The sequence below is a fragment of the Amphiura filiformis genome, chromosome 16, assembly GCF_039555335.1.
Source record: "Amphiura filiformis chromosome 16, Afil_fr2py, whole genome shotgun sequence".
In the NCBI taxonomy this organism is placed as follows: domain Eukaryota; kingdom Metazoa; phylum Echinodermata; class Ophiuroidea; order Amphilepidida; family Amphiuridae; genus Amphiura; species Amphiura filiformis.
In genome coordinates this window covers 57,673,474-57,700,227 of record NC_092643.1, presented here as the reverse complement: position 1 = coordinate 57,700,227, position 26,754 = coordinate 57,673,474, and the positions used below count along the sequence as shown (strand labels likewise).

General features: G+C 37.5%; 1 protein-coding gene across 1 annotated transcript; it reads left to right on the top strand.

Annotated features, from left to right (window-relative positions):
• Positions 1–5,380: 5,380 nt before the first annotated feature.
• LOC140172769 (O-acyltransferase like protein-like) lies at positions 5,381–23,816 on the top strand. Its single transcript, XM_072195898.1, has 7 exons — positions 5,381–5,593; positions 16,896–17,047; positions 17,810–17,882; positions 19,232–19,361; positions 21,798–22,015; positions 22,437–22,610; positions 23,770–23,816. The coding sequence occupies exons 1-7, from the start codon at positions 5,437–5,439 to the stop codon at positions 23,814–23,816; spliced, it is 951 nt and encodes a 316-aa protein (XP_072051999.1). The 5' UTR covers positions 5,381–5,436.
• The last annotated feature ends 2,938 nt before the right edge of the window (positions 23,817–26,754 follow it).

The following is a 26,754-nucleotide window of genomic DNA, read 5'->3' as shown; positions in this document are numbered from 1 at the left end:
ATTCCATTCTTTCTCTTTGTTTTGTCTATGTGCCTACTCGGCAGCCTCGGTCCATTTGATCGGCTCCAAGAGCCCGAGTAGGGCACGCCGTGCCCTATAGCGTATACCGAATAGTGAATATCGTAAAATATACAAATCCTTTAAGCCTATTAGGCTGCGATCACATAGAAGTAGTACTATTCGCGTATAGCTTAAGGGGGTACTACACCCATTGCATTTTTTTTGCATTTTTTTGCATTTTGTGAAGAAATGAGAAAAAGAAATTGGACAAAGTGGTATGCAAAATGAAGGGCAAATCTTCTCGTTCAATTGGTGGCATCAGTATCAATGAAGCGTACATGCTTCTAATGGTATAAGCCAAAAAGTGGTACATCACTGATGTTTTAAATTCACTTCATTTTGGAAAGCTTACTATCAACGGATTTCGTTAAAATTTCGGATATGTGTTGCTAACACATTAGGCTGAGTTCACATAGAAGTATACGGTATACGGTATTCGCTATACGAAATACGCTCATTCGATCAGGCTGAGTTCATATAGGAGTATACTATGTGAACTCAGCCTGATCGAATGAGCGTATTTCGTATAGCGAATAGCGAGTATGTCAGTTTACCCATTTTCTTCGTCTTATCAAATGCTTGTAACTTTACTTCTTGAGGTCACATTGCATTCAATAATGTGCAGAATTATTAAAAAAATGAATTTACCTACATATGGTTTAGGTTTTTAAAATTAGGACGGTATACGCTGCACTAAAATCGAACACGCACGATTCCCACTATACTATACTATACGCAGGTATACGGCCTTTTCGAATAGCTCTTATGTGACCCGGTACTATGCAATTACCTTGCTCGATTTAAGCTATACGCGTGCACCTGCAAAACGTGCATCGTATACCCGAATAGTATACTTCTATGCGATCGTAGCCTTATGTGACCCGGTACTATGAAATTGCCTTGCTCGATTTAAGCTATACGCGTGCACCTGCAAAACGTGCATCGTATACCCGAATAGTATACTTCTATGTGATCGCAGCCTAAGGAAATAATGTTGATATGTAAAATGGGAATAAGTGGTCCCTGATTTCTTTTATGACTTCATGAAGTTGGTGCTCCACAACTATCAAAAAACGAACCGGTTAAAATGCTTCTATTTTCAATGTTGAGCTATATTTTGTATTTTGAACTTGCGACACTGTTTCACTGAAACTTAATTAAGCCATAGGTAACAGGTTACCACAACCACACTACAGCAATGTTGAAAAAGATTGTATTTTTGTCACCTATACCACCATATTAGGTAGTTTTCCGTAAGCTTCATTTTTGTGATTTTGGTAACTATTTTATATTTATTTGCCCAATCTATCTCAACTAGGCAATCTAACCATTTACATCCCAAGGCATTTTAGTATATCCACCTCACACATTTCCATTATATATCCAGTAACAGACAAAATATCAAAATTGATGCCTCATTATGACATGTATGATATCACAGACTATCACATGTATTCAAAATTGATGCCTGAATTTGACCTGAACCAATTGACCTATAACCTGACCTTTGATGACCTTATAGCCTTTTTTAATCTCTTTTCCTAACAACACATTATAGAAGATACATACATGGTGTAGTATTAAATTGTCTATGTCATTTCATAGTACCGGGTCACATAAGGCACTATTCGAAAAGGCCGTATACCTGCGTATAGTATAGTATAGTGGGAATCGTGCGTGCCGATTCATGATATTCAGGTGATTATCAGTAATACTTAGAGAAAACGTACCGCATAGGCCTGCGTGCCGAACTTAAAAGTTACAACATTAAAAGGAGCTTTGGGTATTAACGTAAAATACTTGCGTGTATTTTTGTCTATATTAATTGTCTTTTGCAATCAATTCCCGTAACTCAGTTGTGAGCCCCGCACGACCGGCGTTATAGCATAATTGATATGTAACAGCCTGATTTATTCATGAAAAGAGCTACCCCCATAAAACTTTTTGGTATAGCCTGTGTGACCTTCGACACAAGAGTTCTTTTGTTGTTCTCTGCATCAGTGGTTAACATCATTATTAAAATACTAGCTACTGATGAAGAGTACAAACAACTAAATCTTAGTTGTCTAAGCTGACACTAAGAAATTTGCATGGCAAAATGACCCGTCTCCTCCGCAGCCAATTTGGTTCCGCTCCATCGAAATCAAGCTGGTCACGGAGGAGACTACCCTCCTTTGTGTTTGTTCATTTGTGTATGGAGAGCCATTTTTGGAGTCTATAATGACTTAGGCTACGCTCTCAGCTAGAGCCCGACGCTGCATTGTACTAGAAATACCTTTTTTGTGAAATCGCCATAAAGCCAATCGGGAACACGTATTCGTTTTGAAAATATAGCATTAAAATTAGTATCACCCTTGTGGCCCCCGTGCAGTGGAAAACCTTAATTCTTTCATTAAAAGGAAATGAAAATTAAAAAAAACACGGATCTACCTGTGCACCTATAAAATGGGCACAGCAATTTGTCTCAAATATGAATGAATTTTAAGAAACATACGGGATATGATGAACATTGACCTGACGCCATGATAGTATGCTGAGTAATATTTAGCAACGTAAATGTGCAGTTCATATGCACAAACGCCTACTGATCTTTATGATATTCAGGTTTTTGTACATCACATATAACATGTCACATAGGAGGTCATACGTGTTGACCTTCATCTATTGTATTTGTTCATCTGTGTATGGAGAGGATTAACGCCATTAAAACTCCATCAGTATTAGGGCGTAGTTCAGTGAACTCACCGGATTGCTATTCCAAGTACTTTGATAATACAGATAATATGTATTAATGGGTCGAGGCGATTGCATTGAAAAACCTAATAAATTATTCATAACAGTTACGTAATCAATCGATAGTGCGGACACTTTTCATTTGCAAACCACAAACATTCGTGATCTTTTAGCGTTGGAAAAGAAACCACGTGAATAGAGTGCCCTCTCAAGAATATCAACTCTCTGGTTTTACTGTCACACAGGTCATCAACTACAATAAAACCAGGGCTATGACACTCACCTCATTTGCATGGCAAAATTACCCGTCTCCTCTGCAGCCAATTTGGTTTCGCTCCATCGAAATCAAGCTGGTCACGGAGGAGACTACTTTCCTTTGTGTTTGTTTATTTGTGTATGGAGAGCCCTTCTTGGAGTCCGTTTGGACTTAGGCTACGCTCTCAGCTAGAGTCCGACGCTGCATTTGTACTAGAAACATCTTCTCTGTGAACTCGCTAGAGCAAGGAAAATAAAAACTGGTTTCATTACTATCTGTTTTTGAGCTTTTTTGCAGGTCTGCGACCATGGTGTTACGGATACAAAGAGGATAATAATGTTGAGGGCGCCCACAAAATCTTACACCGTCTTACACAATGTTCCAAGGCAAAGTTCAGTTTAATATTTACTCATCGTACAATACAGACGTTTTATTATGTTATGATGTTGTCTGGATGGGTGGACAGTTGTCACACTGTGGAAAAACAACAACCGGGAATCCGCATTCATTTACAAATAGCATTAAATTAGTATCACATAGTGGCCTCCGTGCAGTGGAAAACCTTAATTCTTTCATCAAAAAGAAATGAAAATAACAAAAAAAACCGGATCCACCTGTACACCTATAAAATGGGCACAGAAATTTGTCTCAAATATGAATGAATTTTAAGAAACATACGGGATATGATGAACCAATGACCTGACGCCATGATAGTAGGATCTATTAGTCGTTTTATATACAATGTATATACCGTGTTGTCATAATACCAATATTTGTCATAATATATAACGAGTAATATTTACTATTGTAAATATGCAGTTCATATGCACAAACGAACACTGATCTTTATGATATTCAGGTTGTTGTACATCTCATATAACATGTCATATAGGAGGTCATATGTGTTGACCTTCTCCTATTGTATTTGTTCATCTGTGTATGGAGAGGATTAGCGCCATTAAAACTCCATCAGTATTTGGGCGTAGTTCAGTGAACTCACCAGATTGCTATTCCAAGTACTTTGATAAATACAGATAATATGTATTAATGGGTCGAGGCGATTGCATTGAAAAACTAATAAATTATTCATAACAGTTACGTAATCAATCGATAGTGCGGACACTTTTCATTTACAAACCACCAAAATTCGTAATCTTTTAGCGTTGGAAAAGAAACCACGTGAATAGAGTGCCCTCTCAAGAATAACTACTCTCTGAATAAAACCCTACCCATCAGTTAATACTAAACTGGGGTAACAGATAGCAGATAGGAAGGTATCATTTTATGATCACTGTTCAGGAATTTATGCAGCTTAAGTTACCCGGGCTTAGTTATGGCCGTAGTCTTGTCTGTACTTCTACTATTTTGCTTTTGCTTCGGGTTTCATGTGGATGATGTGAGCATGGAAGTAATACACATGGAAGCTGGTCAAATACTACATCAAAGTGAGTATCATACTTGCCGCGATACTGAACAAAAGCAGTACAGTTGAAAGTGGAACTATTGAGTCATCGCATGGTCAACGTGTACCATGTCTAAAATCAAAGTTCCCGCTTAAAAATCAATAGCAGTACGAGGTCGTGTACTAAGTCCTGACAATGGGCTGTGGTATATTACCGCAGTGCATGACTAGTTTTATGAACACAAACAGATTTTATAAAATCCCTACGTAATGGTCAGAATGCTATCAGTTTAATTTATACAATTTTATTAAAAGTATGTAATTATGTGAAAACCTACCGATTAAATGTATATATATGCTAGACTTTCAGATAGCAGTTTTAAAACAGAAAATGAAATGAAATACAATTTATTTTACGCAAAATGTAAAGATAATACCCGACTCTGGAACATTCTGGTCAACAGCAATTTCAGGCAGCCCCAGGCACACAAATAGATGCGGGATTCATTTTATAATGTAAAGCATGTGCCAAGTGCGCATATCAATTATTACCGCTAATTAGCGGTTTAGACGTAAATGCATGATTTCCAATATTTTGAAGTTTAAGAAAATGTGTAAGTATAGGGTAGAAATCGATATTTTGAATGGATTTCTGTAATTATGGATTACAAATCTAACATCCCTGTCACTTTTTTCCAAATAAAAACAACATACTTGAAACATAATCAAGAAAAACACGATTTTTGCTCAAAATAATAAACCTGTAAATAAACGAACTGGCAATAAAGGCGGCAAGTCTGATCCACATCAAAGACACGCTGACTACATTGTTATCACAATAGCTTGATACGTACCCTCTATAGAATGTTACGTAAAGAATTCAATAGGTGTTGGATCGACCAGCTTCCATGTCTCTTACTTCCATGATGTGAGTGGTACTAGTGGACATACTGCAGGTGTTTTCTCGTGGTACAACAAATTCAGTATGATGAATATAGACGAGCTGAACAGACTAGAGACTGGTATTCGAAATGCTATAAAGGATGATTTGATGTCGGAGTTGATGTCATTTCCTGAAACAGGAATTATATCCACTATCTCTCCCGGCTGTATTAAAGATACAGTCAACTTTCCTATACAAGGTAGGTGTAATGATAGTTTTCTAGACTCAATATATATATTTACTATTGTAGTATTTTATTATAGACTTGTTGATTCTACATGATCTCAAATACAAGTGATTTGATTATAAACATCTCAAAAAAAGTAACTAACCCCGCTTAAATAATGGCCATTATTCAAAAAGGAGCCATTGTATTACAAATCTGTAAAATGCGTTGCCCGGGGGGAGGGGTACTCAAGTTTGGTTTTGGTAGGGACGTGCCGCTGAGAATTTGAAAGTGGACCTGTAAGAGCTCTTTCTTACATCAAACAATTAATGATGGCACAAATAATAATTAATCTAGGCTGCACTCCAAGTTGTTGGTTAATATCTATATTTTATTTCTTGTACATCTTCCTTGTTTGAGTGTGAGAGGTAGAGTGAACCATGGGTGGGGTTTGGAATGTAGGAGAAGAAACTAAGAGAGAGAATACAATAGATAGTTAGGTAATAGTGTTAACAAATATAAAAGAGAGAGAGGAGAGAGATGAAGAAAGAACTAGATAAGGCTTAAGATAATATTATTTTCTACTGAAGGACATTAGTGAAAGGGCAGGGATTTAAGGGATTTACAATTTACATTAGTACATGTATATCTGATCTTACATTATACTTCCCTCTTTGAAAAGAGGTGTCCACACCGTATAAAAAATAAACTTTACAGTTTTTAAACAACAGTATCAAGTATCAAAGTATTATAGACCTATATATGTTACATCACATGTGTATGAACTATATCAAAACAATAGAACACAAATATATATAACTCAACTAAGGCATTTCATTGAAAATACATAACATAACTAGACACCTTACAATACTGACATGAAAACAACAAGCAAACTAAACCGCTTGTGAAAAACAATGAACAATTTAAAAAAAACATATTTGAACAACATCATAACAGTTGAAACAAAAATGTTGGGAAAAAAAATTGACAAATATTGTATTGATATAATGTATCTCAACAGCAAAATATCATTAACACAAATTATTACAGGGATCAATGCTTCTTAACAGCAAAAATCAACACACATAGATTAGTATGAGTAAATGCATCTGGACAGCATAAAATCATAACTTAACATAATAAATGATAAATCGGAGCTTCATTACAGCATCAAATCATTTAAAACACAAATGTGAATCAGTGCATACAGCATAGAATCAATTATAACACAAATATGACACATCAGTGCATCTTAACAGCATAGATTTCTTTACAAACATATGAATCGGTGCATCTTAACAGCATAGAATTCTTTACAAACAAACAGACATGAATCAGTGCATCTTTACAGCATAGAATCATTTAACACAATATGAATCAGTGCATCTATTCTTAACAGCATAGAATCATAACAAATAGACATGGTAATCTACAGCATCAGAACAGCATAATGTTACCAATTTTATGACAAAGTGAAAGTTATGTCATATACAACTTAACTTTCTTAAAACATGTAAAACAAATACATAGTTAGCAAAATTACGAAATCAAAATAGAGAAAAGATTAAATGAGTTGAAAAAAAACCCCAAACATTCCAAACCGAGTTTTTGTAACATTTCGAAAAAATTTGGATAAATATTGTTAATTTCTTTTGAAATTAGACTAATTAGTAGTGTATGTCTTTTTTTTTTTTTTTTTCTATTATTATATTATTTTAACTCTTGTTCTCAGACATTATGGTTACCATTATTAGACACATATTAGAAGTACATGACTTTTGTATGTACTTGTATTACACCTTGTGTGAAGCTTCAAATGCTTAAAAATATATTACAATGCATTTAAATATTTAATTTTGAATACATCTTAGCAATGCATACTGATAAAGTTGTAGAAAACAACAACTTAATTTCTATGTAGTTATAACAGAAAAATTAAAACTAAACTGTTCAATTTTTATGGTAGGTGGCAAACGAGCGGGAAAAAAAAAAGTTCATTCTTTGGTAAGTTTATACTTTCAAAATTAACCTGATTAACATTATAAAAATTGCAATAAACTTTGTAGAGAAAACTAAATACAACATATCACACAATACAAAATTGCAATGAAATGTACAAAACAATACTACAACATATCTGACAATTATCACAAGTCTGGGACACAATAACTCAGGTGTCACAATGCAAAGTTCACAGTATGAAGTTGATAAAATTCACAATTGATTAAATTAATATCAATTAAAATTATTGATAAGGCACTGCACCATAAAAGTCTGGTCTATGAGAAAGACGAGTAGACCGACGTAAAGTGGGGCGATGTGGGGTTGATGGGGATGGTGTTGTTATGGGTGCTGAGGAAGAGGGTAGATTTGCAGGTAGAGAAGATGGTAAGGGGGGAGTGGATGGTGGTGCCTGTGGGACTGGTGGTGGAGTTTCTCTAGGTGGAACTGATAGTAACGGCATTGGCTGTAATGTGGGTGGAGCAATACGGTGAAGTCCTACATCCTGGCGTTGTGGGTGTGACTGGTCATGGAATGGTTTGACTCTGTTGTAATGGACAGATATTGGTTTTGCAGCTGGTTTACGCGTATCCATCAGCTGTAAATTCAAACCATCCATGTAAATAGCCATGATTTTGTAAGGGCCAAGCCATTTTGGTCCTAGCTTTCGTTGCTGACGTTTGGGGACCGCCACTAAGACAAGGTCATTGACCTGGTATGGGTGAAATTTGACTTGACGGTCATAGTAGGCTTTCTGAGTTGCCTTAGCCCGTGTTGAAGTTTCCAACACCACATCAGCTGCTTTGCGCAAATTGTCTTTGACCATATTTGAAAAGCTAGAATAATCAGGGAATGCATCATGATTTACTTGGGGAAAAAGTGCCTGTACCGGCAATCTTGGTTGTCTTCCATGGACAAGAAAGTAAGGAGAATGAAGTGTAGTGTTGTGAACGGTGCTGTTATAGCACAGTGCTACTGGGCCTAGTAATTGATCCCAGACATGGTCCGCAGCTGCAGCAGTTATCAAACTCCGAGCAAGTTGTTCCTTCAAGGAGCGGTTGGCTCGTTCTGTTTGACCATCACCCTGAGGATGATAGCTGGTTGTTTTTGTCTTTTAATCCCTAATAAATCCTTGTCCCTGATCTGTGTGTAGTTTTTCTGGTACACCATGGTGACAAACAAAGTCAAACAGTCGTTTTGCCACTGTTTCTGCACGTTTGTCAGGAGGGCATAGAGAGCAATATATTTGGTGTAGTAGTCAGTCACCACAAGGAGATATTGATTGCCTTGAGAAGATAGGGGCATGACAGAGAGATCAGCAGCTACAAGTTCAAAGGGTCTGGAAGCAGACACTGGATGGAGAGGTGCTCTCATTGGAGGTACGGGACATCGACGTGCCTGACAAGCAGTGCAAGATCTGCAAAAGTCACGGATGTCACGCTCCATATAGGGCCAATAACACATCTCTTTGGCTTTCTTTATGGTTCGGGCTGCCGAGATATGTCCACCAATAGGTGTGCTGTGAAGATGATGAAGAACCTGGTCACGAAGACTTGGTGGCACAATCACAGCTAAATCACCTGTGTAGAGCTGACGACATAGTGTGCCATCTTGGATCTTCAAGTGCTCAATGATACGCAGTAATTTACGAAGAAAGGGATTGTCAACAGATGTAGGAGATGGAGGTTTCTCTCCTTTGATCCACGATGTTGCTTTGACAATTAGTGGATCCTTCTGTTGCAGCTCACAGAGATCCAAGAGGGCACCTAAGTGGTTAAATCTGTGGCCAGCTATAGCACTAACAGATGGAGATGGTTGTGGGTCATCAGATTCTGAAGGACGGCGAGACAGTGCATCGGCATTGGCATGTTTCTTGCCTGCACGATGTACGATTGTCCAGTCATACGGGTCAAGTTCTAAAGTCCAACGTGTTCGTTTGTCATTATCTAAGGGAAGCTTCCTCAGACCAAGAAGTGGTTTATGGTCAGTGAAGATCGTGAAAGAAGTCTCCCGTAGATAATGTTTGAAATGTCGTATGGACCAAACAATCGCCCAGAATTCTCGATCGAATGTGCACCAACGGCGCTCCACATCTTTCAGTGCATGGCTGGCGTATGCTACAACCCGTTCATGGCTGTCTTGCATATGGGCTAAGACCGCACCAACTGCAACATTGGAAGCGTCGGCGTAGAGGGCAAATGGTTTGTCAAAATCAGGGAAGGCCATGACAGGAGGGTTTGTCAGGATTTCACGAAATTTGTCAAATGCCTGTTGACATTCGGAAGTCCAATGAAATTTAGCATTCTTTTCCGTCAGACGGTACAGTGGACATGCTAAATTTGCAAAACCCTGGACAAAACGTCTATAATACGAACACAATCCAACAAAGCCTCGAACCTCAGATACATTCTTGGGGATTGGCCAGTCGCTCACTTTCTTGATGTTGGCTGGATCTGGTCTCACGCCTTCAGAGGAAACGACATGTCCTAAAAATGTAACAGACTCTCTGAAGAAGTGACACTTCTCGGGCTGTATTTTCAGACCAGCCATATGAAGGCGTGTGAATACTTCACGGAGATTGGCAAGTTTGTCTTCAAAGGTTTTACCAAAAACAACTATGTCATCCAAGTAGACTTGTACTTTGGATCCTAGGATGTCATGAAAGATATTATTCATGAGCCTGGAAAAGGTTGAGGGCGCATTTTTTAAACCCATCGGCATGACTGTGAACTGATAGAGTCCTTCGCCAGTGGTGAACGCGGTCTTTTCTTTGTCCATAGGATCCATTTCCACTTGCCAATAACCAGAGCAAAGATCAATGGTGCTGAAGAAAACATTACCCGACAAGGAGTCAATGATCTCATCAATACGAGGTAAAGGGTGCGAATCCTTGGTGGTCACAGCATTGATACGGCGATAATCCAAGCACATGCGGTACTTGCCGTTTTTCTTCTTCACCATGACCACCGGAGCGCTCCAAGGACTCTGTGATTCTTCAATCAGCCCTTGACCCAGCAGGGTTTGAACCTGTTTTCGTATTTCTTCTTTGATCACTGGGGATGTACGATATGCACGTTGAAATTGAGGGCGTGCATCACCTGTCGGGATGTTATGGCGCACCAAATCTGTCCTTCCCAGGTCATCTGGGCCAGTGGAGAAAACAGGGGCTTGATCTTCCAGCAAAGACTGAGCTGCAATCTTTTGCTCAGCAGTCAGGTGAGAAATAAAAGAATCAATAGTGGGAAGACATGTGTTTTGCTCAGAAGGGTCATCAGAGTCATGGGCCCGTAGGGACTGAAGAAATGCCTCTTCCATGTCCTCTGCACTCCTAGAATTAATATCATCAGGAAAGATACCAGAAGAATCAGCATAATGAGGAAGAGAGTAGAAATGACCTAAGATAGTGTGAGCATCAAGCAGAGTGGTTTCATCCGACTGATTTGCTAGGAGCAAAGAGATGGTACCAACTTCTGATGTGGCAACTGTAGGGACAGTGAGGTCATCACAAGTAGGTTCAAATACACCTTCATATTCCCATGAAGGAGGAGGGAGTCCAATGGAATCACCTTGGAGATGAACGGTAACCACCATCTGGGAATGGGGTGGTAATTCAGTATCTGTGTTAAGGACAGCCACACAGCGATTTGGTAGAAGTTCAGAAGGTTTAAGAAGCCTGAAAGAATGACCATGCATCTTGACAAGACCGCTGTCAGTATCAATGGACACACCATGTGACACAAGGAAGTCCCAACCTAGAAGTACTGGATGTTGTGAGGGATCAACCACATGAAAGCGATGATGAAATAGAAGGTCATTGAAGAGAATAGGAAGAACAATAGAACCTTGGACACGAAGAGAGTTACCGGAAACAGCAGATAACCGATGAGAAGGAGGATCCAGTTTCCATGATCTTTCAGAGTCCAGTTGTGCTAAAAAGTGTGATGACACAACTGAGACATCTGCACCAGAGTCCAACATGATCTGCATTGGAACCTCCTTCCAACCAAGTTTTCCAAGGATATATTGAGACACAGATTTGTCCCGGGGGGGCCGACATAATAGATGAGACAGAGGCATGGAGAGTATTTACATTTGACGAAGCTGACGGCTGGCCCGCGTCGTCAGCTAATACCGGTTTCCCGGTACATGAAAAGATACCCGTCGGGGCATTGGGCTAGGTGGCCTGGAGTTGTACCCAGGACTTGGTGACCTGTAGCGGGTGTGTGATCGACCTTGAGATCGACCATGGGGCCTCCCATGGGGACTGCTGTTGTACCGGGAGTTTCGATCTCTACTTGATCGATGGTCACGCCCAGAGTCGCGAGATTGCTGATTCATAGATCGCCGGTGGAAATGGCCTCCAGGAGATGGTGACCTGGACGGACTCCTACCTTGTTGAGAAGACCATCGGCGATCCTGGTGTTGGTTGGGGGAAGAATCCCGAACCTTAAGCGCAGCAACTTCCTGGGACAGTTTGCTAACAGCAGCATTCATGTGCCGCAGCTCTGTCAGGATGGCTGCCATGACCTCTGAAGAGGCAGAGTCTGATGGTTGAGGATGAGAAGGAGACGTCACTGCAGCCACCATCACTGGAGGTGGAGCAGTGAGTGTTGCAGCCTCCTCTATTCTCTGCCCAATCTCCACTGCCTGCGAGATGGCTGTGGCACCATGTTCAACAATTTTGGCTTTCAAGGTCAACTCCAGCCCAGCCAGGAAGCGGCGAAAGACTTCGTCTTCACGACACGCCTCATTATAGGTAGGGTATGCCTCCTGGACAAGGCGCCGAATGTCGGCTGTATATACCTGTAGGGGCTCCAGGGGACGGCGCATCCTGGCCGCCATGTTGTTTTGAAAGGCCTGGATTGCATGCCGTCTATTGAAAACGGCACGCAGGAGCGTTTTGCTCTGGGTGTAGTCCGCCTTCACGACATCCTCCAGCCCATCCCAGAAAGTGAAGGCTGGGCCCCCTAACCGTGTTGGTAGGCGTTTCGCGAGCTCTGTGTCATTCGCTGCTGCCATGGCAACTTCGAAACGCCTACACCACTGGTTGAAATCCTCAGCTTCAGTCCCTGAGAAGGGCTTCGGGAGCTCCACAGGTGCACGGCGATGTAAAGAAACATTCGCCGCACCCCCATTGTGAGCATGACCGCCATCAGTCCCTCCTGAAGCATTACCACCACCACTAGAGGAACTGGCACCCGGTTCCGTGTTATCTGGCATGTTTTAAGATGGGTAAGGTAATCGGATTAAGCTATTGAAATGGGATAGATGAGGATCTATGGTACCGTGTATTAACAATAATCAACCATTAGGCCTAAAATCGTAAAAATCGTGAAATAAATGGAAAAAAAAGTCATAGATATATGATACAAGCATACAAAAAAAAACTAGTATAAAAGTAAAATATAATTACATGAAATTACCTTCTAATCTGTTCAGGGTACTAAAAGTAACCAAGTTAACATGGTTAAGAGTCAACAAAGTGGTTGTGGTCCATTTCATAAGTTGTAGACAATGTTCCTAGGCCAGTTCGTAATGAACAGAAGTTGCAGCAATAGGAAACCAGAACAATGGCATGCTGGACGCACATGAAGTTCATTAATCAGGCAATAGCTGTTGCACAACCGAAAAGTTCATCCATCACATAGTATAGTATAGTTCTATTATTGTATAAGGAACTAGTTCATCCGTCAAAAGTTAAGGTATAGTTCTAGCACAAGGAACTTCTTATTCGTTGTCTTCAGATATAAGCAAGGAACTAGTTCATCCATCACATAGTATAGTATAGTTCTATTATTGTATAAGGAACTAGTTCATCCGTCAAAAGTTAAGGTATAGTTCTAGCACAAGGAACTTCTTATTCGTTGTCTTCAGATATAAGCAAGGAACTAGTTCATCCATCAAAAGTTAAGGTATAGTTCTAGCACAAGGAACTTCTTATTCGTTGTCTTCAGATATAAGCAAAGGTCATCCAAAAAGTCTATCCATCACATAGTGTAGTATATAGTTCTATTATTGGTATAAGAAACTAGTTCCTCCAAAAAGTCTATCCATCACATAGTGTAGTATAGTTCTATTATTGTATAAGGAACTAGTTCATCCAAAAAGTCTATCCATCACATAGCGTAGTATATAGTTCTAGTATATTGTATAAGAAACTGGTTCATCCAAAAAGTCTATGTAGGTACGACCAACAAGGATGGTCATGTCCATAGCTATCAAAAGCTATCAAAAATCCATATCCATAGCCATCAAAAGCTATCAAAAATCCATATCCATAGCCATCAAAAGCTATCAAAATCCATATCCATAGCCATCAAAAGCTATCATTGGCAGGATCATGCCGTGGCAGGATCAACAAGGACGATCAGGTCCATCCAAAGTTATCAAAAATCCGTGGCGGTGGGCACCTCGTGTACCCTAGACCAAAAAGGTCTAGACCACCGCTGCTACCAATATGTAAGAGCTCTTTTCTTACATAAAACAATTAATGATGGCACAAATAATAATTAATCTAGGCTGCACTCCAAGTTGTTGGTTAATATCTATATTTTATTTCTTGTACATCTTCCTTGTTTGAGTGTGAGAGGTAGAGTGAACCATGGGTGGGGTTTGGAATGTAGGAGAAGAAACTAAGAGAGAGAATACAATAGATAGTTAGGTAATAGTGTTAACAAATATAAAAGAGAGAGAGAGAGAGATGAAGAAAGAATTTTAATATTATTTTATATTTCGTTTTATTTGCCTGCTAACGACCCATTTCAAATCAACTTGGGTTGACACAGGCAATTTATTTATTTTGCTTTTGTTCTGTGCCATAATAATTGTGCGTGTATATTGTTTTTAAATCATTTCTTGTATATAATTATGTTTGATATTGTTTTGAACGCACCGCTGGTTAGGCGTGTGCCACTGTTACAAAAGTGTATGTTCCAATAAATAAATAAAATAAAAAATAAGGCTTAAGATAATATTATTTTCTACTGAAGGACATTAGTGAAAGGGCAGGGATTTAAGGGATTTACAATTTACATTAGTACATGTATATCTGATCTTACAGACCCATAGATTTTTCAAGAAATTTGGACCCATTGATATACCAAAAGTCAAAATTTTCGGCTGAATTTAACCAAAATTGTCTTAGTTTTTACAAATTTTCCCAAAATGTTGGGAAAATTTTGAAAATTTTAGCTAGATTAAGGAAAAATTGGGCTATTTTCCGAAAAAAATGAGAAAATTTTGAAAAAAGGACCCATTCATATACCAAAATAGGCTTTGAAAAAGGGGTCATTGATTTACCAGAAGGCTGAAAATGCTACCCATCTTTGCGGCACGTCCCCGTATTTAAATGTAGTGAGGTCCAGATTTGAAAGTTGCACTTACATACATATTTTTAATACAATACAAAAAACACTCAGATATCGTTACACAGATTTGTTCCTTCCATTACACTGAATGCAAAATCAATAGAATTTACTGCAACTTTCAAATCTTGGGCTACATTGATTTAAATGTACGCTGTGGCAGTAAAACGTTTAAATAATGGGTTCGGCTGCGCCTCACCCATTATTTACGTTTTACTGCCTCGGACACATTATTTGCGTGTAAAGGATAATGCATTACCCTTTATTTCTTAAATATATGTTTCTCATTAGATGATTCTTATTATAAATAAGATAAGTTAGTCATAACCATATAAGGTCATGATGTTCTAAGACACTTGTTTCTAACTTGCAATATCTATGGAATGTCTGGTTTGGTAGAGATCCAAATGTGAACGAAGTAGAAAGTGTTTGTCATCATGATTATGGGTTTAAGAAATGTTCATATTATCATCACAGTAGGTATACCTTAAATTTCAAAATTGGAGGGCATATGGATAAAAAAAAATCATCTAATTGTATTCCTCTCATTAATAGGATTCAGAAAAAGTATAGTTTGACCTATCTCCGATGTATATAGGCATAAAGGTCACAATGTCAAATTTTGGTGTCCATCAAATATAATTACATGTATGTAGGGCCTATATGAGGGGTAAAAAAATGCTCCGATTTTGCTCAAAGTGGTCTCAAATTATTATGGAACATGCGAATGTATTTTACCATAAACAAGTTTAAGGTTGATCGATAAATCTCTACTATCCACGATGACACGATATAGTTCATGTGTGGATCACAAGCTATCGGTTGTTCATACTGTAGTTAGAACTTTTAGAACAAGTTTAAGGCGGCGATCAGGGTTTACTCCCGGGTTTACCATCGCGTTCACGTACTTTGCGGGACTCCTTCAAATCCAAAGTCAGACGTCCAACGCGTACAATATCTTGAAAATTAACGCGCTCAAATATTGCAAGATTTGAATGTAGAAACACCTGATATTAATTTTCTCATTTTTCGGATAGCCCAATTTTGCCTCACTTTTTATGAAATTGCCCCAAAATGTTTAAAAATTATGAGACAATTTGTGTTAAATTTCGGCGGAAATTTTGGAATGTTGGTACATCGATGGGTCCAAATTTCTTGAATAAATTGTATATTGACGGGTCCACTTTTATTTAAACAGCGACACGGGCCCAAACTAAACTTGAGTATACACCCCGGCCAAATTAAGTGGTTCCATTTTCTTTTGAATATTGTCAACGAATAAATTTACTCTTTTTTATTATGATATACTATCATTTTATGTGATGCATGCACCTTATTCACCTTATTCAGTGAAATTGCTTTGATAAACGGTAACTCCAAAAATGCATACATTGTTGAAAATGTCTTTCAAAATAAAAATATGGGCAATGTTTTGGACCCCTTCAGTGGAAAAATTCACGATTGAAAGGGTCCAAAAATTTGAAAATACCCCTTCAGCAAAACGCGAACTTGAATTCCGACTACGATATTTATTTAAAGTGATTTAATAAAAAATTCAAATCACTTTTAAAAACAAAAGTTGTACTGCCCACATATTTTCCGCCCGAAATTCCGCCCAAAATCTGTCGTATCCTTGGAAGCTGAATTTTACATACCGGTAAATTGAAATTTTAATTGGTGATATTAAAATAAGTAATATGTTATTTTATTCCCATATCCTAAAACTTTAGATCTGAAATATTAAATACGAATAGCCTACTTTTACTAATGATGAATACGAAATCACTATCAAGCACGAAAAATGAAATGTACAAATTTTGGCCAAAGGATATTTTGGAGTTTAAAGATTATTAAATGATAAATAATATGCTTAAATTTATGATGAATGAATTATAAGCCTATGCCTATAGGCCTAATTAAGAACTATCTATGCATTTGTTTGTTATTTCTTTGTTTGTTTATTGCAGCCCTGGATGCGTTTGGTAAACCTCGCTCTGGTATTCTTGGTGAAAACTTCGTTTGGTTGGGCAACTTTCATGAATGCACGTCTCTGGGAACATATCAGCATTGTGTTGCCGATATGCAGATTAATGTCCCCATGAATAATGGAACAACTAACGTAAGTTTTGTTGATTATTTGTCTTGTAACAATCAAGAAACATCGAAAGATACCCAGCAAATACACAAATGTTTTAGAAACGTTATGTTATAAACCTGTGTTGGTTTTGGTCAAACCGTTTTAAGCATTTAAATAGGGCTATAAAAGGGCATGCATGGAAACATTTGTAAACCGTTTCATATGAGAAACACCACAACAACATGGATAGCATTTTCGGCCTTCTGGTATATTACCCCTTTTTCTAGGCCAATTATTTTGGTATATGGACGGGTCCTTTTTAAAAATTTCTCATTTCTTTTCGGAAAATAGCCCAATTTTGCCTCAATCTAGCCAAAATTTTGGAGGAAAATTTGGGTTAAATTTGGCCGAAAATTTTGACTTTTGGTATATCGATGGGTCCAAATTTCTTGAGCACACCCAGAAGTCAACTTAAGTCGAATCTGAACTTGCCTTCATTTGTGTGATTTGAAATGACGACACATGGCAACTTTGATCGAATTCAAACTCATCTTCACTAGTCTAGGAACAAGGGGTTTTGAAACATGGTTGAGTTCAACACCCATGTCAACCAATCAATGATGTGGTAATATAGACCCTCTAGAATCACTTCTAGGGGTGTAGTGGACTCAATTGGCATGATTGGTAGGGTACATTTTCGCTAGAGGTCACGAATGGTCAAAACACAGGGTAAAAAACTCAAAATGCCCTTTTAAAGGGATTTTTATTAATCAGTTCGCTTATTTTTGTGTTCATATTTTGCAGTTAACGGTGCCAATTTTTTGGGGAATATGTATGCCAAAATCTTGCAGCGAAGATGATATCGAAATTTTAATCAGTAAGTGTATGTACATGTACTAGAAAAATCTAAATATATGTAAAATAATCAAGCCAGCTATAGGAAAAGGGGGTATTAAAAAGGATTGTTTCGTGACTATTTGAGGATTCATTTTGGGTTCCGGTATCAGGTTCATGCAAGCGATGAATAACTGAAGCTCTGTCCGGAGACCATACACTCTATAACTGAAGCTCTGTCCGGAGACCATACACTCTATAACTGAAGCTCTGCCCGGAGACTATACACTCTAATTTCCTACTATTCATTTTTTAAATAGAACCCATATTCATTTAATTTTAACTATTCGTTCAGATGAGATATACTGCTCATCACCTTGAACCGGCAATCTTATAATTTCCGTTTCAAATTTCATTATTTGACAAAATTTATACCCAATTCATTTTGTCAAGATTCTGTTACATCCCCCTCGGACAAGACGAACTATTTAAATTTGATTTTTTTGTGTGTAATTTTTGAGAAGAATCTATTCATTTTTTAAAAGGGTAATCTTATTAGATTTGATGAGTTTCTTGTCATTATGATGAGAGTGATGTTTAAGATCCCTTAGGGTTCCATCCAGCTTATTTGATGCAGGATGATCTCGTTATTTATCGAAATCGGTAAAAAAATGAGGGGGTGCCAAACAAATGCAAACTTGATCTGGCTCGGACCAAGTCGCACCTACCCACCAAGTTTGAGGGCCGTGCGACTTGTCAGTTCCGAAAATAAGGGCGGACAGACAGACTCACAGACACACAGACTCACAGACTCATGACCAGTATTATAGTATACATGCACATAATTTTCACCAGGTTCGCCGATAAGTTTGAGCATGTGTTAAGTGATAGCTTATGGGTTCGAATTTCAGCCAGCCTAATCATGAAACTCCCGTGGCTGAGTGGTTAAGGCACAGCTTTAAACGTGAAGTCCCGGGTTCGATTCCCTGGCGGGATCACTTTTTGTTTTCCATATTATCCGATTCATTTTGATTCAAATTATAATTTTTAAAAGATCTTTTATCTCGTACTAATTAAATTTGAATAGATTCTGTTATGAGGAGGTTTAATGTATTAAAATACATGTAAAGCTGAATTTAGACTACATCGCCGATTGACGAGCGAATGGTTTCTAGCCAAGGTGGCGCGCTTTTTGTTGCGTTGGGATCTGATTTGCGCAATCATCCAAACAGATAAGCCTGTGCAGCGTACACACGTATGGATTGCTATTCCCGGTCTTGTGCTCTGTACCTTCGGGTCAAAACCAGTCCGGTTAAAACAGATTTCGCAACTATCAACGTTTTGTGGCAAATAATAATGGACTTGATTTGAATTTGATTTAATTTTTTTCAGAACAACTGGACGTCCCGTTCTTTCATTTGAATCGAGAGCCTCAGACAGGTAAATCAGACAAATCACCAGACGTGGTTCACTGTAATCAGATTCCTGCAAAGTCTTACGATGCTGGATTTATCTGCGTCGTGTAAGTATATAATTAATAAATAGAGTTTCATTCACATATTTTGAAAGTTTAGATAACTCATTTGGCCCCAAAATCGTCATACGACAGTATGTGAAAACAGCGACGTAAAATACAGTCAGGTTTAAATATTAAGATACAAATATAACCTTCTAAATCATATCTATATGGTCAATTCCAGCCAAAGCGGGACAAAATTCTCTCTGGGGGCCATTTTGAAAATGTTTTCCTTTTCAATTCTAGACTTATCAAATGAGACGATCATATCTAGTGAATCATCAGGTGGAAGTGCCATCGGATTGAAAAATAACTTTTCTTGCTAGACCAAATAAAGTGTTAAATGCGCATATGCATGTTACCCACGAATTCAAGCCTTTTTCACCTGTTGTACGCTATAAAATTTCACTTTCTTTAATATCTTTCAATATTTTATGTGTGACTCATATACACTAGAAATCGGTGAAGACTTTGAACGTAAAATAGAATTTTATTATATATATCTACAAAGAAATATTTTGGTTATTACAAATTTTAAGAAAGAACCAGGGGTACAGTTAAGATTGTGTCAATTCTTCGAACTCTTTCCAAAGTGGCTATCATTTAACATTACTGTATTATTTCGAAAGATTAGAATAAATGCTTCATATAAATATAAAGTTAGATTTTGTATCTCGTCGCAGGATGAGGATCTCGGATGGATTCGTGGGTAACAGCGTCTGGAAAATAGCAATTCCTATTAATTTTTTTAATAAAAATAAAAATACTTTTCCGTATGTCAATAATTCAGGCTGCAATGGCACTAAAATGAATTTTAATCAAAATACAAACTACATGGAATATTTAGAATGGATCATTATGGCATTTTGGGTATAAAAATTTTGAGAATAATGAAGTTGCCAAATTCAAATAGACAGAGCAAACAGTTTTATATTATTATTTTAGTAAAATCATTCCATATTTTCATGCAGCAATATTCTATTAACTCGTGTTTGACAGTTCCTATGAACTAAAACACTATCAATACATTGTTAACTATAATTTAAGTAGGGATTCGTTGGTAACCAAAATGTTCGTGGGTAACACATATTTCAAGGTATGTATTGGTAAGCGGCAAAATAGAAAATATTACAGAAGGTTGGAAACCATCATGCGGTTATTCCTCCATTGTGTTTCAATGATTCCCGTTTCTCTAACCAATTCCATTTACCCAAAAAATGGTAATTTAGGATAATCAATCAAAACGTCATGATACAGCTTCAGTATGCCTTCAAGAGGACGCTATTAAACAGGACTGTTTTGGAACCTATTTCGCATGTTTTCAAAATGTTAAGATGCATAAGAAACATATAATTTACGAGTAAATCCTTGGATTCGTGGGTAACGCCGAATTCGTGGGTAAAGCTATAAGTACTATAGTACCGTTTGGGGTTTGCGTTTCTTAGGTGCATAAACTGTAAGTACTGTAAAAATTATAGCATACCCATGGCTTGAATATGTGCTGATTTAAACTTAAAATAAACAATCTCCTTGTTTTTCAAGGTTATCATCTATTCGGGATTCGTGGGTAACAAAAGATTAAACCGTTGTAGATTCTTTTTTAAAGCGGTGAACGTATTTTTACGATTTACAATTTTAAGCGCTTGTCAAACTAAATTCAGTGTCCAAAGTCATTAAATATTAATTTAAGTTATGGCAATTATGTTTGCTGGACTCGTGGGTAACAGTTGATACGTGGGTAACGTCAAATTTGATTTTATGGAATTTTATGGGTAAAACGTATTTGCATAAACTAATCACTTGGACCTCAGAATTATAGAACGAAACTTCGTTTCATGATATAGTCATTTATGGCATATTCACTTAACATTTTCAGAACGATCATTTTATTTTTGATACGCGGGTAACAAAATTATTAGCCAAATTGACTTAATGGCCTCTAGAGTCCACAAACTTTGGTGGAATTCAATCGTTTTACATATGATGAGAAATCATGCAAACGTCTTTCTAACGGTAATAATTTCATTTTGATTGAAGGACATTCAATGACATATATGGTGCTTTATCTTTGAATTCGTGGGTAACGCCAATTCATTTAAGCCATCATAACTTGTCCCCTGGTATGACTTGCTAGTAAAGGCCTATATGCACAAAGAGAGCACATTGGACGTGACATGATATGCTCCATCAATAACGTGATTTCCTTTATTAATGACATTTTAAAGTGGAAAGTTAACATAGAGAGAATTTTGTCCCGCTTTCGCTGGAATTGACCATATATATAGTGTAGGCCAGTGCAGTGTGTTCTTTGTGAAAATCATTTGGGGGGGGGGGGGCAGGTATTTTACATGCCCGTTGTAGCAAAGGCTCTGTGCTGAACTGATACATTATATGATGAAGATCCAATATATTCCACCAATAAAAGTTTCATCTCGCCAATAGAACTCTGAGCTCGATCCTCGGTTTCTTGATGCTCCTTGGTGCGGCCGTCGATGTCTACATACGATGGTTCGAATCTCCGCAGAACATAAACGGCTATCAAACAATTGACAGTAGTCCCGTAGATTCTAAATCCGAACGGATACCGCTTACAGGAGGCACTCCCAACGATAGCGTACATGTGGAGGTTCAGCGACATAATCAAACACCTAAGAAACAAGGTACGTGAGGTGTTTTTTACATAATATTGAAAAATGATTCCAGGTGGTTTTAATTTTTTACTGGTGTTAAGTGTTCGGATTGCGACGTTTTCACGTATTTTTGTGGGACCTGAGAGCACATCAGACATATCGAATTGCATTTATAAAACGAGGAATGTCCTTCTGATATCAAATAATTTCGATATTTTTTAAATTCGCGATAAGATACACATTTTATGGCAAATGATAAAAAATGAGTTTTCGAAATCTAACCGTCCTAGCAGTAAATTGTATAAATCCAATGATATGTACTTTAAGTGTATGTAGCTGGGATGGAAAGCCGATGATCAATTGAAAATTTTGACTTTCACATTGAAGATATAGATTATTTCCCAAAAACCTGAAAAAAAATTAGGTCTTAAAACACGATTTTTTTTTGCAGGTTTCTTAATCAGGTTCCTTCTATGCTTTGCCGTGAATCAGTCTCTAGAAAAATTACTAAATGCTAAGCAGGGTGACAAAAGTGTAGGATGTCTAAATGGTATACGTGTTCTTAGTATATCATGGGTAATACTGTTTCACTCGCTGCTCTATCCAATGAATGAACTTTTGTATGGTAAGTAGCCTACTTCAATTTGGCCCTTTGAAAATTAGTAGTATACGCCACAAGTGAGGGGCATCCGTATTAAAATGTTTCAATGCAATCTTCAGGTATGCGCATGTGTATCCATAGTAGATAAAGGGTTCAAAACAGACCATTACCATAGATAATCGGTGTCTTGTTGAGGTATGGTTCGCATGTTAGTCGCTCGGAAGGCGAGACCCCGAAGTAATGGTGTATTCATTTTCCAAAAGACAAAATGGAAAAAACTGATGTAAAAGTTGCAAGTGATTTAATCAAATCAATACAGAATTGATCTCAATTGATATCTCAGTATTTGAAGTGGTTTGGTAGATTATTCACTTGCGTAGTTAATACGCTGGAGTATATTCACCCTGTGACCATTGTTATTCAAATGATTAATGAATAATGCAAATTGTATAGAGTTTTCAACGTTTGGACTACGATCTATTTCAACACCATGAAATATATATCTTAGAATAATGTGAGTATAATCAGATATTTGAAAAGCCTTATTTTTCGGGTATTGTGAAATATCTAAACATTGTGCTTTGGACCTTGGAATATCCCTCGGGGCTGTTTAGGTATTTCACAATACCCTCAAAACAACTGATGCGCAGTCATTAACTTCTAAATGAGTACCGCAGGTTAGTTTGCGAAGCTCCCTGGTCGGATAGTATCCCGGGGTTCTTGCCTAGTAGCTAATTCGCATGGACCGTTGATCGTTTTTGGGTTGGGCAAGGATAAAGACAGATTCCCTTCTAAAAACCAATGGCAAGTTTATATACATGTACTGAGTATACATGCAATGAAACGGTTACTTATTATTTATGAATATTTACTTCGTTATGCTAATTAAAATTTAATTTGCATAAATTTAACTGAGCACCAGTGGTGTTATAATGAATTACTGTTATACGGATTGCAGGAGCCCTCTATAATTTTCTCTTGTCATATAACATTTGCATTTAAATCGAGCTGTAAATGCATTTGTTCCGTAATTCTATCCGAGACAAGTAACCAACTCAGATTCTACATGTATGTTGTGATCCTTTCCATAGTGTTTCTAGAATGTCCATGGTGTTCCTTTTGTTTAGCTCGCTGCCCGAGACCGTTATCTTGAGCTATTGTGTTGATAATGGTCTCTGGGCAGCTAGCTACCTCCATACTCTAGGTAATGGTGGAGGCAACGAACCTTAAACAAAAGGAATACAATGGATAATCTGTGAATAGAAAAGGGCTAGACGTATATAGCAGGATAAACGATTAGGTAACAATCGCTACGAAGCGTGCCTCTTCACACCTAACGAAATGCTTACGTTGGAGATACATTCTATTATTTCCTCTTACTTATTATAACAAAAAGAAACGAAACAAGTTAGATTCACAATTCTACCAAGTGGCTACCGGGGTTCGAACCAGCAACTTATGGATCCATAGTCGAGACGCTATACCACTATGCTACGAGTTGTTCTGCCAAAAGCCATCAATTTATCATAAACATCTCAAAAAAGTAACTACCCCCTTAAACAATGGCTATTATTCAAAAAGGAGCTATTGTATTGCAAATCTGAAAAACGCGTCGGAAGCAGAATTTATTTCTGCGCATTTTCCCACTTCATTTGATACGATAGCCTAGAAAACAATAAAACACCGGTCAATTTAATGTATCGAGGTCCAGATTTAAAAGTTGCACTTATACCATGCTTACATACAAATTTTTACAATACAAAAGCACTCAGATATCATTACACAGATCTTTCCTTCCATTACACTGAATGCAAAATCAATAGAATTTACTGCAACTTTCAGATCTTGGGCTACATTGATTTAAATGTACGCTGTGACGTCAATATTTAGTCAATTGCTACAAATTCTGCTTCCAACGCATTTTACAGATTTGTAATACAATCACCCGTTGTTGAATAATGGTCATTTACTTTTCAGTAAACTTTTCATTTACTTTTCAGGGGGGTCAGTTACTTTTTTTGAGATGTTTACTTACTGTTTACGGAATGAAGGGCATACTTTTACTAGTATATTACCAATGAATACATATATTTTCTACGATCAATAATGGACCCTAGCCCTAAACCCTAACCCAAACAAATTTGCGATAAAAGGAACATTATATGTGACTGGGCACCACGAATCAGCCGTAAAGTCGGCCCGGTCAATTTTGTTTTATTTCGTGTTTAGAAAATATATATCATAAGCTTTAAAATGGTATACTAGTACCACTTGACTTCAAACGATATCCAGAAGCGGGGTTATGGTTTGTTGAACACTGTTCCTTTAACAAAATTGTAGCTTTTTTCGGTTCTACATGTGTCTCTTTTTCCACATTTCTGGTAATAAATATCAAACAGTCATAATTGGAAAATATATATCATAAGCTTTAAAATGGTATATCATTTGGCTTCAAACGATATCCAGAAGCGGGGTTATGGTTTGTTGAACTCTGTTCCTTTAACAAAATTGTAGCTTTTTTTTTTCTACATGTGTCTCTTTTTCCACATTTCTGGTAATAAATATCAAACAGTCATAATTGGCGGTCATCTCCACCTGCGGAGATATGGGGATGGCATTTTGTCTTCTCCATGCTCTAGTCTGGTTTATGTGTTTTCTTTTCAATCATTGTGCTTAAAGTTTGTATGTTTTTTAATGATTGCAATAAAGATTGAAATGATCAAATAAATAAAATGCTTTGTTATCCACCACTTGCCAAAGCAAACAAAGACAAGTTAGAGCTATTCTATAGAAATAGGTAGACGCTTATTACCCTCTTCAGCAATAGGATTATTGATTGGTTTAAACAGTGTTTGATGAGATACTTGTCGCGCCTTATTGAGATACCTATGAATACGACCTACACGTACATTTTACACTGTAACTCAGAATGCGAGTTGCCGAGTTTACGGCTCATTCGTAGTGTCCACTCACATATTTATTCAGTAATTTTTACATTTTTGGCTGCTGCTATTCATAAAGACTTGGCATTTAATATGGAATATTTTTTTGCAAATGATTCCAAGACTGGTCTGTAAGGGGTCTGCATAAACCGCACATGGTAAATATTAATTGGGGTGTGTCGGGAGATGGTGTGAAGTAATTGTTTGACAGAAAATGTGCTTTCCATTAGATAACATTATGGCGCTCATAATGTAGTGAATTAGCCTAAAATGGCGGATTTAAGGAGACTGAATTTGAATTTTGTGAGGGAAAAATTTCTGAATTTGAGCAACATTATTCTGATATTATCAAATAACTGAAATCTACCAGTATTGAAAGTGGGAGGAGCTTTAAAAATATGGCTCTGAAAAGTGGTACGCACTCAGAAAATTTGAATGCCCCCTGAGCCAAATGTTATAAACTTACTGTACACAAAGAAACAGCGTGAGTTCATTATTTGGACAACCAAGAATCCGCGCAGGTGTTTTTTACTGTAAGTTTATAACATGTGACCTAAGGGCCATTCAAACTTTCTGAGTAAGTAGCACTTTTAAGAGCCATATTTTAAGCTCCTTCCATGTTCAAAAAAATTGGTACATTGGTATTTGGTATTTCAGCTGTGATGAATGTCAATTGCTGACGAAGTTTAGGAAATATCACCTCAGACCCTTATCAATTTGATAATAACAGAACAATGTTGCATAAAGTCCGAAATTGTGTCCCTCACAAAGCTCAAACTCAGCCTCCCTAAATCCGCCATTTTAGCCAAATTCGCTACATCTCCCGACAGACACCAATTAATATTTAGCCTGTGCGGTTTATGCAGACCCCTCCCAGACCAGTCTTAGAAATTTGCGAAAAAATATTCCATATTAAATGTCAAGTCTGTACTTAAGGCTACATGTATGCAACACTGAATACTTGCACTACGTTATATTATATTGCACTGAATTGATTTTGCTTTGCAAAGTTAAGAATTGAAGCGCCATATCGTTCATTGGTAAGATGTAGACCCGAGACGAGAGAGATTATTGGTATGGTGGTCACATTTTGACAAAATATAATTTTTTTCTTGATGACCGACCCATCTATTAAAAAATAGCCTTCGGACGACTAAATAATCGTATTTTTTGCCTAACAATAATGCGGTATAATTTTCACTCTGTTTTATTTTAAGATAATACAA